The sequence below is a fragment of the Neopelma chrysocephalum genome, unplaced genomic scaffold (assembly GCF_003984885.1).
Source record: "Neopelma chrysocephalum unplaced genomic scaffold, ASM398488v2 Primary Assembly neopelma1_23b, whole genome shotgun sequence".
In the NCBI taxonomy this organism is placed as follows: domain Eukaryota; kingdom Metazoa; phylum Chordata; class Aves; order Passeriformes; family Pipridae; genus Neopelma; species Neopelma chrysocephalum.
This window is the reverse complement of record NW_020897692.1, coordinates 11,936,721-11,954,006: the sequence shown is the minus strand read 5'-3', so window position 1 is coordinate 11,954,006 and position 17,286 is coordinate 11,936,721. Positions and strand designations below refer to the sequence as shown.

The 17,286-nt window shown below is 37.5% G+C and overlaps 1 protein-coding gene across 1 annotated transcript in view; it reads left to right on the top strand.

Moving 5' to 3' along the window:
• The window catches only part of CD109 (CD109 molecule), a 75,599-nt gene extending 58,732 nt beyond the window's left edge, over positions 1-16,867 (top strand). The window contains exons 28-33 of the mRNA XM_027697206.1: positions 2,021-2,176; positions 2,262-2,327; positions 7,262-7,398; positions 11,442-11,598; positions 12,011-12,113; positions 14,520-16,867. Of these exons, the coding sequence (XP_027553007.1) occupies positions 2,021-2,176; positions 2,262-2,327; positions 7,262-7,398; positions 11,442-11,598; positions 12,011-12,113; positions 14,520-14,710 (810 nt within the window). The 3' untranslated portion in view covers positions 14,711-16,867. The remainder of the gene's footprint in view (positions 1-2,020; positions 2,177-2,261; positions 2,328-7,261; positions 7,399-11,441; positions 11,599-12,010; positions 12,114-14,519) is intronic.
• The last annotated feature ends 419 nt before the right edge of the window (positions 16,868-17,286 follow it).

Genomic DNA, 17,286 nt, shown 5'->3' with positions numbered 1-17,286 from the left:
TACCCATAGAAAAGTATTCAAACGTATTTTCCAAATAATATAATAAATATCCATGCTTACTTTCTTTCCAAGGAGAGAAACCTCTTTCTATTCTTTCCATGTTCAGGTCCTCAAAATCCTGAAACTAAGCCTTTAACTAAGGGGAGTAGGTTTTAGAGAAACAGCCTAGCCTAGTGCCTCTGTTGGCAGTTGGTCCTAACTCAGTAATTTACTTTGTCCTCATTATTGTGCAGATTTTTGATGGGCTGTGAAATTTGGAAGATCTTCATTATCTCCAGGAGGTTTCCATGTTATTGAAGCCACATCTTGTAAGCGATGCTGGCACCCAAAAGAATTAGATAGTACTTTGGATTGCATTAGTTTAAACTAGCTTTTAAATTAGCTACAAATGCTGGTCACAGTGAAATGTCACATTTCATCACGCTGCTTAGTACCAAGCTGTATAGGCTATCCTTCTTTATTTTCAAAAGTTTGTTGGTATTAATCTGAGAGAAATGAGTTCTACTAAGTAAAATGCAATTTAAGAACTAGCCTGGTTCCCCTGAGGTATTAGCATTTTCCTGATGTGTTAATTCTTGCTTATTATTTGAAGAGGTTGTTTGAGGCACTGAATGAGTTGAAAAAGCTTTTCTGTCTTCTCTGGAAACAGTTTTTTTTTCTGGAAAGTTTGAAAATTCAGCAATGTACCATTTACCCCTGAGACCGAAATAAAGAATTTAATTTAATCCTTTTGTTCTTCCATAGTCTAAACTGTTTTGATTTCAAAATTACTCTAGTGTCTCACTAGATACTTTTTTAAATTTGTAGAAATGACCCCATAGTTTTTTGTCAACTTCTAAGATTACGTTAAAAAATATCCTTCTATGAATTTATTACATTAGAAACTTAATATATTGTTAAACAATAAGGAGTAAAGTAATCAGTTGCATGTGTGATGCTTTGTAAGTTAGAATATGATAATTCACTAGAATTTGTATCCATGATATATCTTACTATGAATTTGTAGCCAGTATATTTTGCTTTATAATGCCTTTAATGTTTGGGCACAAATGTACATATTTCATATATACAGATGAATACAATTAATACAAAAAATAGCACATACATGAATGTTGATTTAAATGATAGGGAGAAGTAACAAATTCTACAAAGCCTGTGTTGCTGGGCAAGAGGGGCCTCTGAGTCTGACTTGAAACCATATTCCCTAACTTTTCAGGTTGTGTATTGTCATGCTGAGCTGTGCACCTTGTACTTCAGCTGTGAGTGTTGCCTGGTGAAGAGCCTTGGGTATGCCTTCTGCTTTAGAGCAGCCAAGGAGAATATTTATCTTCTCTGTAGGTAGTTTGTAGCCCTACAGATTTCCAGGTGTGTTGCTGAGAGTCATTTGAGTCTAGGATGTGGAAGAGCTCTAAAGTCACCTTCAGTGATGGCAGATAGCATTTCTAGATATCTCGAACTCTCTCTGAATTTAGTGCAAGAAATATAAATGAAAAAAATATAATTGTAAAGACTTGGAAAAAGTGCTTCAAGGTATTTCTTGGTTTCTGAAACTTAGGTAAAGGCAGGTATATTTCTGCTTTTGAATGATTAAAAACATAATCTCCAACAAGATCTTATAACTTCCTAGATCTATAATATAGAGATAATATAGAGATATATATCAGAGATATATTCTTGTTTGTTTTTTTGTTCACTATTGGTGTAGTGTGTAATTCTGACTGTTGTGTCTATCAGCTTGTCAAGTCTTCCGGATACCTTGCACAAGAGGAAAACTTTCTTAGCTGGCTCATTTTTCATAGCATAACAGAGCAGCTAACTTCTCATCCTGTGTTGCCATCTCTCTTCTGTACTGGGCCTTCATGCCACAGCAATCCCAACAGAGATGTGGAGATGGCTGCATGAATACTCCAGCATAATCAATAAATGGGTTGATACAGGGACCACAAGCTCCCCAAGGCATGGCCTTTACACTGCACAGGCTTCTTCTATTTAATACCAAAGGATTTGTTTCTCTCAACAGGACACAGTGGTGGCTCTGCAAGCCTTGAGTCTATTTGCAGCTCTCACTACTGCAGGCAAAACAGAAATGGATATAACAGTGACAGCACCTTCTTTGGAAATACCAGAAACATTTTCAATTGATACTCAAAACCGTTTTCTGCTTCAGAGCAAGGAGGTACTGTAGAAAATGAGGAATGCTTTTGTAAAGTCTGCTGACTGAAAGTACTTTGAAAATACTGGTTTACTCATCTTTCTTTCAGATTGCCCCTGCACAATCAATGACACTTACAGTGTCAGCAGAAGGAATGGGATTTGCTGTCTTTCAGGTATGCAATGCAGTTATTCTTGCTAAAGATATGCTCTCTTTAAGGAAAGTATAGTTTGGAAGCTTTATAAAACGTGTTACTAGGAACAATCTCCTGAAATATCTTAAATCAGTACCAAAGCACTTTACTAATTGAGGAATTCTGTGAACCAAATATTGTGAATGGACGTATTCATGTGATTGTTTCTGACTGATGGCCTGGCCTTTTAAGTACTGCTGGCTGACTGACAGTTTTGGGGCACTTCCATGGGCCGGGGCCATTAAAACATCTTTACTTATATTTAAACAAATTAAACTGAGATCAGTGCATACTGTATTTAGAATTAACAAACCATAAATAGCCTTTTCAGCTGCCTGCTCTTCTCTCATATCAGAGATTAGGTTTTGAAGAAATTTCTTCTCTAAGATTTTCCCTTATTTATGAGAAATACCATATCAGAAGAAGACAGTATTGCATCCATCTTGATATGGTGACTAGTGGGTCTCACTTCCCTGCTGCCCTGTCCATGATAATTGGTTAGAACCACACAGGTGAAAGAGAAGGCCTTTGAAAGGCTACAAATAATGCAGAAATATTAATCTCTGAGCATGAGAGACTCATTTTATTGGAAGTATATAAACTCATACTTGCAACTGTATTGCAAAACCAGACAGAATTCCTACTAGACTCCTTCTAGTCATACTTGGGAAAACTGAACTAAGGCTGCCTTTAATCTTCTCAAAGTTTTATGCCAGGTCAGATTCCATCTCAAGTTCCTTCCAACCTGACCTTCACATTAGTGTTCTTATGCATCTGGGAAACAAAAAAGTCTGGTGATGGTTGGTAAATATGCTTTGGGATAAAAGACCTTTTCAAAGAAACCTTCACAGCTGCCTATCATCAATGATACACCTCATTCATTCACCACCAGTCTGCAAAACCCACAGGGCAGTAAATCATGACCTGTGTTTATTAATTCCCAGAAGTACAAACAAAGTTTACAGCAAAGTTGAAAAGTTTCAGAGGATAATTTAGTTTCAGTCTTGCATGCCAAGATAGGACTGAACATCTCAGCAGGACTGCGTTCACATGTCTGTGGTTTCAGTGTGTGTGTGTTCGTATGGAATGTAACAAAGGGGGGCTCCAGAACAGTTAAGAGTACTTGATCTTAAATCATTATTGAGAAATGCTCCCTGATATAAAGTCAACTAATTTGTCAGACGAGCTGACCAAAAACTTTTCAGCAAATTGTTTCTTGCTGGAAGAAACTGATTTGTTGAAATTAATACCTTTTATGGAAACACATTGGTTCCAACTATGTTATTGCTAGCAAGAAAATTTAAAATTCAAACCAGCATGCCTGGTGAAGACTGAGCAGAATTCTTCCACCTTGAATAGTCAGTAGCTGACTGTGGTGAGAGGACTCCCTGGGGATGTATAGCACCATGGTTTAAGTTCCTGATTTGTTATATGAACATGGAAATGTGCTCCTGAATAGCTGGTGTTCAGGAACCAAGGCCCAGATTACCTTCTTAATTTAGGTCACTATGCAGTTGCCTCTTTTCCTCAAGCTTTGAGAGATGCTGTGACTTGATTCAAAATATTGTACTTAACACCCCAGAGTAGCTCCTCCAAAACCTTATATTTGCTGAGATCAGTTCTTTCCTTTTGCTTCCTTTAGCAGGTTGGTATTCTAAAAAAAAGAACACTGAGGCCATTGAATGAGATTTCTCTTTTTCCCAGACACAAGCTATATCTGGGTCGAATTTAATAGATCAGATAGCATATGACATTGCAATCACATTTCTTCAGCTGGGTTTCATTGTCTTAGGCATGCCAGAGTACAGTGGTAACCATCACTGTTCTGGGATTTTACTTTCTAGCCAAATGTAGCATGTCAAAACAGTAATTCATTTAAATATCACAAAGCACAAGATTAAATGCATTGATAGAAATGTCTGCTTTCCCAACAGAATGGATTCTAAGGGGAAAAACCTTATTTTTTTGGTGAAATCTTACTGCCTGTGTGTGCAAATTGGTAGTGCATTAACTCTTGACCCTGCAGGATCTCATTAATGTATGTATTTTTGATATTTTAATTTCAAAAGCAGACATTTACTTGTAGCTTTGTGGTCCTGCTGTCAACAAAGTTTCCTAGCTCATTTCTTCATTATGTGGGCATATACCATGGATGACACTGACTCTGCAAGAGGGAAGAGAGGATGGGTTAGGGTATATAGAGTCTGTAGGTGGCCTGCTGAAAGTCTTGAAAGAAACACCTCTCTGCTCTCTGGAATCACTGTGAACTTGACACATGCCTCAAAAAATTGGCATGGCCCATGCCTTCTGGAAGGAAAGAGAATGCCACTGAAATCCAGGACTAGCAACAAGGGGAGGGTGGGCAGGCTCAATGAGGATGGGTATGAGCAAAGTGGATAGGTGAACAAGATCTGCTCAATCTCTCCTGATCATGTATAGAGAGGGAGTGAGGAAAAAACTTGAGAATCCCCTGTTACTCATTACTGAAAAGCACTGACCATTTTTTCCACTCAGTACGTTTTTACTAGACTTGGGCAAGGGACTAAATGTTGTTTAGTGTGATGGTACTGAAAAAAGTACACGATGTACACATATTTATCCATTACAATTTGAATGGATACTAAGGACTCAAAAAGGGACAGAAGAATATTGGAGATGATTTCATTGAACTCGTGCCCTCAGTCAAGTTCATTTGTGCTGCTAGTTGAAGAAGAAAAAGGATAGGGCAAGAGGCAGTGTTTAGGGCACTATAAATGTGTCATATTTTTTGAAGCATAGTGCAGTTAATATTGTCAGCTACTGTTATGAGTATCACTCTCATGCAGAAGACTAGCTTTTAGTTTCTCTTCTTAGGCCTCTCAGCAGAACTGACTGCAGTATGACAAGACTGGACCAGTTCTGCCTTTAGGTTCAGCAGTTGCTCTTAAAAGAGTTAAGAAATGCAATTGCTCATTTTGTTGATTTAATGTTAGTTTCTGTATAACTGCCTTCTGTCCCCAAAGTAAGAGTGTATAAAGAAGAAGGCTTTAATTAAACTCTTCATTGTGAAAACCTTTTCCTTCATTGTCATGAGAAATCAGGAAAGGAAAGTCAGACCATAACAGCGATAACTTATTCCTGTTCAGTATGTGACTTCAGACATCCTGCATTGGCAGTAAATTCCCATTCATTAGCTTTTTCTGGCAAAAGTTAAAACAGCTTTGTTTCTATGATGACAGATTTTTGAGGCACTGCCAGCTTGTCTTTACCAAACTTTTTGCGTGCCTTTAACTGGCAGGCTTTCTAGATTGGCTTCATCCTTGGTACTGCCTTCTCCTGTGGAGCAGTTGTACATGATAAATCTTCACCATTGTGCCATGGTTGTCCTGAATGCCTGTACAGAATTGGCTCTGTACTCACACAGCATGCTAAATTCAGCAGTGTGGGCAGGGTAACAGGAATTGTGTGTGTAGATTGAAAAAAAGAACATAACTTTCATATCAAGGAGTGAGAGACAGCAGCAAAAGCAAAAATCAGAAATTAAAGACTCCTCTGTTTGCAAAGACCTGCTTGCCTATAACTGACTTGGTAACCTATAACTTGGATAACCACCTGTCATAGTTTTAAAATTGGACTGACAGTTCCATTTGCTGGCTGAAACTGTTGTAGAGGGACTGTAATTTTTCAAAAGCACTCTTCCTTCCATTTTTTTTTAGCAAAACAAAATGCATTTGGGGTCTTACAAGGGGAGTTATTTGAGCCACTTTCAGCTTATTTTTCTACCAAAATCAAAGAATCAAAAATCACCCTGCTATGTGTTTTATATGGATGACTGAGGGAAAAGATAATGATTGTTGTCATGGCAGTCCAGTGCAGTTCCCACTGACTGGAAAAGGGGAAATATAACACCCATTTTTAAAACAGGAAAAAACTGTGGAACTACAGGCCAGTCAGTCTTGCTTTGGTGCCTGGCAAGATCATGGAGCAGATCCTCCTGGAAACTATGCTAAGGCACATTGGAAATAAGGCAGTGATTGGTGACAACCAACATGGCTTTACTAAGGGCTAACTGTGCCTGACAAATTTTTAGGCCTTCTGTGACAGGTTGACAGCATTGGTGGATGAGGGTGTCTGAGCAACAGACCTCATCTACCTGGACTTGTGCAAAGGATTTTACACTATCTTGCACATCCTTATCTCTAAACTGGAGAAAAATGGATTTGACAGGTAGACCACTCAGTGGGTAAGGAATTGGCACTGGACATCCTGTCACACTTCCTTACTTGTCTTGCTTAGCAGAGCTTGGCAGTTTGCTAAGCAGAAATGGTGAGAGCTCCGTCCTTGAGGTAGACCAAATCTGTAGCTTTGTCTTTGTACAGATGAACCAAATGAAATTATTTAACTGCAAGAAAGCTGTGGTGTTCTGAGTTTGGAGTAATGTGCTATTCCTCATCTGTTTTGGGTGTATCAATGCAGTGACATGAAGACTGAAGACATATTCTGTACATGCGCTATGTATTTGTTCATGCTCTGCTTTTATATACAACCTGCCTCTTCTAACCCAGTCTCTGACGAACACCCTTTATTCATCCCAGTTCACACTGTCAGGAAGCAACTGCACACGATATAAACCAGCTACTAGGGAGAAAATTGTTGGTTGTCCTAGAGCTCCCTTGTGTTTGCCTCAGTTGTGTCCTCCTAATTGCATTGGTTCTGCTGCATTACGAAGTGTTCAGAAAGGATATTTCTTTCTGAGAATTCCTATGGATCTCATGTATGCAGGTGTCAGATGTACAAGTCCATGTGCAACTGTGCAAGTCCATGTATCTTGTCACATGGGAACACTCCTCTGGCATTATATTGTTAGAAACTTCGTGTTTTAACCACACTGGTTTACCTTACATATGTCATCTAATGTCTGTACTTGTAATCCGCAGCTCAATGTTATGTACAACACAAAACACACTGATCAGAGGCTCCGATATGTCCAAAAGCAAGAAGCCTTTGACTTGAATGTTGATGTAAAGGATGACAAAGATGATAAAAACCATTTGACCTTGAATGTGTGCACAAGGTAGGTAAATCAATTGGAGCATCTCATAGACAGCTTTGTCTATACAGCTTTTAGATTATTTTAAATGAACTAAATTATCCATTTGTTTGTGTGAATTTACTAATATATAGGATATAAATGTATCAATAAAGAGCATAAAAATTGCTTTGTAAAACTGGCAGTAGTTAAGAAGCAACTTGTAAGTCAATTTTTGCTGGCCAGGTGATATTTTTTTTTTTACTGGTAAGTGTAAAGATGCTGGTGCCTTAAATATTAAGTATATGTGGAAAAGTCTGTGTGAAATATGAGAAAAAACTCAGAGACTTCTTTGGTGCAAGTGCTTCTGAGCTATATGGAAGACTGTGCGTGGACTTGAAAATTGAACCAATGTCTTCCATATTCTGACTTCTAGTAGCAAACCATGACAATGACCCATTACTCTTACCTTTCATAAAGAGAATCCTTTGCTTTTGATCCAGAATTAGATACTTGGCTCAGAACAATTTTGGAAGGAGTCAAAATCTGTATTTACATGATGGTAAATTCAACTGTGGATTTGCATTATTGTGCAAGTAACTTTGTGGTCTTTCATTTACCAATAGTTATGAATTTGGTAATAGAATACAATGTAAGGATTATTGTAGGTTTGAAACAGGTGATGAGTTTTCCAGCCAGGCTGATTCTGTTCTTTCTGCTGAATAAGGGGGAGGAGGATGAGGGATGTGGGGCTGTGTGTGTGCATCTGGGATGATGTTTCTTGTTCGGTAATCACCTACTAAGAACTGAGCTGAGACTGCTTAAGTATCATCTCAGAGACCACAGAACAGCCACCAGATGTTACCTGAATAGAATTTGGATCAGATGAGAACAGGTGACATTGAACAGTCATATTGCATATTCCTAGGTCAGCCAGTCATTAAACCAAGTTGCTTCTTTGATGGCTTTGTGCCTCAATTTAACTTGCTTTATACATATATTTAAAAGGAATACGTGAAGGTATTTGTCCTCTGACTGTTTCTTCAGTATGCATTTCCTCTTGTAGTTAAAGACCACTGAATATTTCATAGAAAACCCTATATGACATTGTATCTCTCTCTATATTTATGTTTTTTTAATCTTCTATCTTTTATTATCTACAAGGATGTTGTTGAAATGATTACATTCTTTGTATTTAAGGATTTAATCTGTTTGTGAATACTTCCTCTAGAAACAGTGTTTTCTCCTTGTGATGTTATAATGGGTTCTTTGTAAATGCAAGATTTGCAAAATACTACCTGATCCACCATGCGTACTCTGACATTCCTTTCATCCACACCCTCTTTTTGCTGTTTATTTGAACTTTGAACTACTTTTATGCTCTGATTACCATAAGGGAACTGTGACTAGAGATGGAGCCTGTAGGTGATACCATCATACAAATAATCAGCTATAGAGAATATAATTTCGGTACGGAGAATTGATTTAATTTGGGAAGTAGCCAGCAGGCATAAAGCCAGAGCTCTGTTTTTATCTGTCTGTGGTATCCAGTTCAGTGACACGGATGGTGGGCAGAGACACTAGAATACATGAGAGCTCTCGAAATAGAATGGGCTTGTTCTCTTTTAAAACTTTCTATGGAGTGTCAACAGCATTCTAAAGTCTAGCACAAACTCCTGACATGTAAAGGGCTTATATGCTGGGTCTGGAGTAAGTTTTTGGAGCAATCGGACTTTCTAAGACCTTTGCTTCAAAAATACAGACAAGAAGTGCTCTGTCTCTCCAGGAAGGCTCTAGGAGGATGACAATGCTCTAATTATAAAGTGTTCAAAGGATAGCGGGAAATCTAGTGACATTAAAAAAAACTTCCTCAAGAGACTATTTGGAACATTGTGATCCATCAGCTCTTATCATGGAAAGTGGACCGGTATAACTTCTAGTAAGTCTGTTTCTATTCCTTAGGCTAAGACTTCATCTCTGGTTGCTCAACTTGATGGATGAGCCATTATCCTTTTCTACTTTTTTTCCCTATAAATTGTATCTAATATATGCCTTATTTATATTACTGAATTAGTTTAAAGTTGGTCTACTTATAATCTTTACAACATGATGTGGCTTTCTAATAGAGAAACCAAAGGAGGGAAATACAGAAAGATTGCTGAAATATCAACCAGTGGGTATGCATAGTCTAGCTGTTAATATACATCATTAGATACTGGAGGTTGCAACTTCACAGTTTTTTAATTTCTCTAATCTGCAGAATATCCACCTTCTTTCAACCAGCTTGATAGTGGTTGGCCGTGGTTGTCTCCACGGGGTATCACTTATGACTCTGGAGCAGATGCTGTCTCACTCAAATTGAAGTGGTTCTTAGTTAGAGGAGCTAACTCACTGTCTGGGAAGCAAATACCTAGGGGTGCCTATTCCTTTGCAGTCTTATTGCCTGCATACCCTTTCCAGATATGAGAAGCTGATCACTGATGACTCTACTTACTCTCTTGTTTCTGCTTTCTGCCTGCACTAGCTTGGTGTTGTTTTCTCCTCTTTACATCATCTCTGAAAGGGTCTTACCCGTATCTCATATTGCTGAAGAGCTGAAACTAATATTCATCTGGAAACATGCTCAGTTTTCTTCAGGTACAAGCTTCAAGTCTTTCTTAGTGGTCATTCTTGCATGGTCATTTTTTTTCCCTTTTTTAAGAGACCATGGAGTTGAAGAGACCCATACCCAAGGCTGCCTCTCTTCCTTGTTAAGACAGCCAGATCCTCATAACTTATAAGCATATATCTAAGTCACTCCTTGACAGTATCAAGCTGGTTTGGTTGCCTGTTAGTATTTTGGTAGCACCCCACGCTGGCTAGACAACACAGGTGTTTTACTCTCCCCTTATTGGTAATTATGCAGAAATAATTACATCCAGTTCCAATTCAGTTATTTGTTTTCAATAGCAGCTACTTTGGCACAGCACATCATCCAACAGATGGTTTCATTTGTTTCTAATCTTGTGAGCCAACTGAAGTCAGCAGTTGTGCTGTGTTTCTTTCAAAGTTGTGTCTGCATTGAATCAGCCATGCTGTCAGGCTTAACAGCATTACTTTGAAAGCAACCCTTCCCCTCCCTTTTTTTTTTTAATAAGCTATCCAACTCTACAAAGAAATAGTTTAATTACTTTCAGCTACTGTCAGGCTTTCAAAATAAGGATTGGAGACACTTCTATTCTATTGTAACAATAATCATTTACCCTCCTTGCTAAGGCAGGGGAAACTCTTCCGCCACCTACTTTATTTAAAGCAGTACCATCTTTTGCTCCTGTAGCAAGGAGCACCATAAAATTTTTCTACGTGTGTCGTGCACCACGGTAGGTAAGGCTTGCTCCATAGAGCAAACCTTTTTAGTCCAGCATCTGATTTTCACATTGGAAGAAGATGTAATAATAAGCATTATTCAGGAAAAAAGAACTCAACTTATTAAATCTTTGTTTCAAATCTGGGTTAATAACATAGCTATGCATTTTAAAACTGAAACTTTGAGAAATAATCTGATAATGACTTTGTTAATGGAACCATCAATCGCTATGAAGGAAATCTAAAAAGGTTTGGGAGACCTTTTGTTGTATAGTTTCATCTCACCCTCCAAAATGAATAAAGGCAAAACAATGCATTCATAAGAGGAAATATGTGTATTTCAGTACAAGAATTCCTATAGCTTTTCTTAATTGCTTCTTTTGAAGCATGTTTAATTGCAATATTTCCTGTGTATTGTTGATGTAAACCTGCACTTACAGATGTCAAAAGAAAAATCCTCCTGTGTCAGTGTAGTCTCTCATATGATTTATGTACTGTAGTTTTGTCTGTGCTGAACCTGCTTTTGCATATGTGGTTGAAATTAACAGGCAAAATAATTGAGAAATTAAATATTAGCTTGTTATCATTAGAAATTTTCTTGCCAGAGTTTTGTTCCATTTGTTTCCTAAGTATTCTTAAACATTATTACTTCCGTAGTTGAGAGGTAAAGATCCAACACTGTCTTTGGAGAGTGGGCTACTGTATTTCTTCTAAAAGTTTCTTTGTCTCTGTGTTTTGAAAAGGTACTTTGGTTCAGGCACAGCTTCCCGTAGTGGTATGGTCCTCATGGAGGTTGGCTTACTCAGTGGTTTCTCTGTGTCACCAGATTTTGTTCCATTAGACAATACAGTTAAGAAGATGGAAAAAGACAATGGAAAAGTCAACCTATACTTAGACTCTGTAAGTTGAAAATAACAAAAAAATGTGTTTGTAGTGATGTTAATCTTGACTCAGACATTGTTTGGTTTAAATTTGGAAAGACGTTATGATTGTATTCTTTGGGGAAATCAACATCTGCTATTCACATTGAATTAATAGTTCCACTGTTTTTTAGTGAGACTAATTGGATAGGTACCACTCAGTTGTATTTGTAAGGGGTTTCTAAATTAAGTCTCTTAAAAATAATGTATAAGAAGGCAGACATTTCAAGAAGTCTGTAGTTTGACTGAGATGACTGCAAATAAGATAAGCATCTTTATATGCATGCTGACTCCAAGTCTTTAGAGAAGGACTACTGCTGAGCTAAAAGTCCTTACCTCTTCCATGAAACCACCACCAGGGTTCTCAGGATATTTCTCTCCTGTTTTTCTAGCTAAATGCAACACAGGTTTGTGTGGATATTCCATCTACAAGAGACTTCAAAGTGGCAAATATCCAAGATGCTTCAGTGACTGTGGTGGATTACTATGAACCTAGTAAGTGTCAGACATTTCAAACAGGACTTAGTGATTCAGAAGTTTAAAAAAGCGGTTTTTTTATGGAAATAGAATAAATGTTATTGAAGAGAAAGCCACATTAAACTGAAGTTGACTTATTTTCATTAAAGTGCATCCTTTTTGGACATTGACATGCCCAATTTCTTAACCAATAGTGTTTTCCCATATATATATTTATTGTCTTAATGGGTTGGTTCCTCAGCTGGTGTGAGTTGTCATAACTTAGTTGTCAGCTGCTATAAATTGGCTTCAGTTTGACCCAGTGTGTTCCGAAAGTTACCAAAATGAAGCAGGAACTTCACTGTTGTTCACTTGCCAAGTTAAAGATTCTCTCTCAAGTAGCTTTACCATCTGTTTCATGTTCAAACTAAGAATCCTTCACCGAAGAAAATGCCAGTGTTTTGGTTTCTATAGCTATCTAATAAAGATGTATGTTGGAAGAACAGTTTCAAAGTTTTTTGTTTGTCTGTTTGTTTGTTTGTTTTTTGTGTGTAGAGTGTGTGTTTTGGAGAAAGGCAAAGATGTATAAAATTCTTGGGCAAAATGAATAGCAAAGAAAGATTACAAACTGCTGCAGAAGATATGACGTTTTCATTACACCAACCAGTTGGAACATTATTAAGGATTTGGGCTTGTTTTGAGATAAGGCATAAAAAAGTTGTATAGGCAATTTTTTCATGTTAGTTTGTTTTCACAGTACAAAAGACAACCAAATATACTATGATGTGTGCTACTGTAGCTAGGTGAAGATCACATTTATTCTATGTATGCTGAAATGCTTGTTCAATCACAGAATTTTAAAGTAAAATGGGAAATTAGTGGATGTAACTACACAGTCCATTAATGTAGAGCATGTTTTTAGGCCTGATGTGGCTTAAAAAATTACATCAAGTTTTTATTTGAGACAAACACATAACACTTAGCATCCGTGGCCAAAATTAAATTCCACGTACTTCAGTTCCTAGGAGAAGCACTCAGGACCTAATCTATTAGAAAAACACCATTAGATAGGCTAATGAATGTGTGTATTACAAAGTTACATATAAATGCACATGTGAAATATTTTTGTTGTATTTAAAAAACTGTGGTCCATAAATTCTCAGTTAATAAACTAATACAAATTTAACTATATTAATTAATATCTGTGAGGACAAAAACTTGCATGACATAATCAGTGCTGAAATAGAAAGCTTTGACTTCAAGAAAGTTATTTATTTCAAATATTATTTTACAAGATACCATTCTTATTACTATATACCACAGACATATTATTTGTTAACAAATATACATATGTCGTGATTCTGAGTTCTCCTGAGAGAACTCCTTCCTATCTAACACAGGAACGTGCTTTTATTTTAATCTAATTTTCCATCACTGTTGTAGTTGGTGACCCAAGTTGTGGGACTATATTTTATGTGATTAGTGACAGTCAGATTCATGTCATATTCAAAGTTAGGAGATGTCTAAGGAGCTCTCATGCTCTTACATTTATCAAAAAACATGATGTCAGTGTGGCAGTAGTACATCTGTCATGGATATAAGAGCTGGCTTGGATTGCCAGTACAGCAGTATTCTCTTACCTGACAGTTTAGAACTAGTTTGGTTTCACTGTTTGGTAAGCATTTGGGCTCATAAAGCTGTATATTTTATTTTATTTTTTTTAGCATCTTGAGGCTTCAAATGAAACTGAATATAATTTCGGTTTAAAAATACTACTAATAAAAAAAGAAATTGCAAGGTCCCTGGCTGGAATGAAAACCTTCAAAAAAAAAAAACCCCACTAGGGGAAAAAAACTTTGCAAAAGCTTGTTCTATGGGCAATTACCATGCATTGATGTTTTTGAAATGAGTATGATTTTTCAGACTTCTAATCTCTTTGGCTCTGTAGCAACCCTTCAGTGAATGGGAGAGTAAAATACAAGAGCAGGAGCTAGGTCAGGTAAGCAGTCCCAGATTCAGGAAGCTGAAGCTCCCAAATATGATAGAAAGAGAAACTATCAGTAATGAGAGACCTAGCTCTTAAATGTTATAGCAAATAACCTGACAGGGAAAGCATCCAAATTCCTTTGTCATGTAGTTAGGGACAAAATTCCTTTCAAAATGTTTGACTGAGGTTTGTGGACAGATTGGGTCTAACAGTTGAGATTGAGTCTATGAAAGCATGCCTTTCAACAAGCATTTCCCTGAATATATTGATATGTCCTGGGTGAAGAAAAATGATTAATGTCTATGCTTAAATACTAATTCTGGGAAGTATTTTGCGGTGTATGATGAGGTCTGCATCAGGTTTCAGTGCATCCTTTAAAAATGGTTTCTTTGTGAAGCTGGTTTGTTGGTCAGTTCTCAGAAGTTCATTAATTAATGTTAACTAACTTTTTTTAACAGGGAGAAGAGCAGTGAGGAGCTACAACTCAGAAGTAATGCAAAGTATAACCTCTTGTGACTTCTGTGAAAGGGATTGCAGTCTTTGCCACCGAGATGGTTCTCCAGCCTTGCTTCAGCACTCTTCGTTGGCCTCCTTGTTCTGTGTGCTGTTTGTCCTTCATGCAAACTTGCTGTGCAGTTGGGTGCTGTAAAAGGAAACAGATTGTTTCACATCTAAGGTTTCCATAAATTATCCAAAGAAAATTTTATGTTCAGATACCAGCCCATCTTCAGTGATTACTGTGACCAAACTCCTGCTGTGTTCAGGGAGAACTGGGCTGGCCCATATGGTAAATTTCTGGCTGTGCCAGAAAACTTCTTTAAATGTCTGCTGGAAAAACTTTCCAAGTGTTAGTTTCATACTGAAGTTATTTTCTGAAGGAGCACAGAGTTACTGAGAAAGCAGACTAAGAAAAAATAAACTTAGCTCCATATTCCCACTTCGATTTTACCCCAGCTTTCAACTTGTTTGTTAGGGGTGTATGGTAGTTTACTTTGCTTTTCTGAAACACTATCTGCTTCTCCATTGGAGTGTTGATAAGCAGAGCAATGGGAGCTTGGTATCAGAACTCACTTTGTTCTGTTCTGAAGATATGACACTTAATACTGAATTTCACTGTGTGCTCTAATAGGGAGTAATATGAAAAAAAAAGAAGCCAGCTTCAGAGCAGATCCAAGAGCCAAAAAGTGCTGCATTTACAAACTGCTGAATGCTCCAGAAAGTTATCAGTTTCCTTTTTTCTTTGTTTTATCATTACAGAGAAGGTAGGCAGATTTTTTGCCAATTCATAAGCTAATCATGCTTGAAAATAAGGGCTCAGGATGTTCTCATGCATTTTACTCTGGAAGGGTTTTACTGTAAATACATCAAAGATACAGTCTGTGTTACAGACTTCATTTTTCCAGAATTATTCAAAACCAAACCTAATTGTCTTTTCATATGAGAATGCTGGTGTCAGCTGGTGTATATTTATGGCCAACTGGAGTAAGGTTACCTTGAACCTTTTCTGGTTTTGGGAAGTCTTCTAGTAATGTCACTCTGGGGCATCACTTTTGTCTTGCATTTGCAATGTCATCTTGTCAACAATTTAAGGGGGATGACCTCAAACAGCTGTTTACAGCTCTCAGTGCCATGTGAGTTGGTGGCCCTGGATGCCATCTGCGCACCCTGCTGTTGGTTGGTGGAAGAGGCTTTTAGGAGGCATGGACTGCACATGTATTCAGTCCAGCGAAACGACACACAAGCTTGCTTAACTTTAAGTACATCCTTGTATGCTTAAGTGCTTTGCTTAAGTGGGATGGAGGAGAAGGATGGGAAAAAGCAGCAGGCACTTTTACACCTAAACCTGCTTTTCACACGTGGGGAGAATTAAAGATCTGTACGAATGTGCAAATGTGGGCTTCAGAGCTTATTGCTACTGAGTGAGTGTATGAGAGTGTTCCTTGTCTGGCAGCCAATTTATCCTTCTTGAACACTGCCTGTGACATCTAATGCTTATTTCTTTTTAGTAAGAAAGCCAAGCTGATAACACTCATAGTTACTAAAATGAAGTTAATAGCTGTATGCCACCTAAGAGAGGTAGAAATTATGAGGCTATCGATTCCCTTTCTTTCATATCTTTTTGAGACGGAGTGTGTATTTGTGCACATGTAATAATATGGCAGTCACTTTCCTTGAGTAATTTTTATTCAAATTTTGCTGCTGCTTAAAATGTATGGGTTTGTATTTATGCTCATCTATACTGTTGTTCACAACGGAAATTTTGTGTAGTAGCATGGGAAGAGGCCTAAACTTCGTGAACTGGGAGTGCCTTCTAATACTGATGTATAGGGTTTTAACTGCAGAACTAGTTTAGATGGGGTTATTTGTTTTACTTCAGCTATATTTAGAATTTATAATGTTTTTCACAAATTTGGGGTTCTGTTCTGTTTCTCTGGCAGAGCTTAAGCCTGGTTCTTTGCAGTCAGTTCACTCTTTTCACTTGTCCTTGGTGCACTTTGGATCTAGCCCCTTGAATAGTTAAATAGTGCCTTAACAGAGTGCCTGTGCTGCTCTGACCCACATTAAGTAATACTGTATTTATTGAAACTGCTTAGTTAGTAGGATGCATGGTCTGACCCTCTGTAAGCCATGCCCTTGGTTACATGGGTCCAAAGCTACAAGAAACCAAGACACAAACTGAAACACATCTCTGCATCACAAATTCTTTACTCATTTATGGGAGCATAGGTTGAATTGTGCCGAGTGTAAGATTTGGAAAACATGCACTCTCTAAACTGGGATGTGTTTTGCTGTGGGTTTGATTTCTTGGTGCGACATGTCATGTGCCTCTTTTTAATATAAGTTCAAGAATGCAAAGCTCACATACTTTCAGGTTTTACTATATGTAGTGCTTCTAAAAGGGACATTGGTACCTGGTTGATGTTAGGATAAAGAGACTCATTTTCTAGACACAATGTACTGGAGATAAATTACTCCTTTGCAGTAGATAGTAAGAAGAAATTAGTTCTATTTAGCATGTAGTCCCATCTTCCTGATTTCCTTCAAGAAAAACAAATTTAAACTGCTTAGCTGAGTCTCGAACAGTGTAGCTTTTACTGGTATTCCCTTACATTTGTTTTTGAGATAAACAACACATCTTTTTAAATTACTTTTGGCTGCCTTGCACACCATATAAAAAACATCAGTCATAATACACTATATCAGGGAAATTGTTGGAGTCAGAGA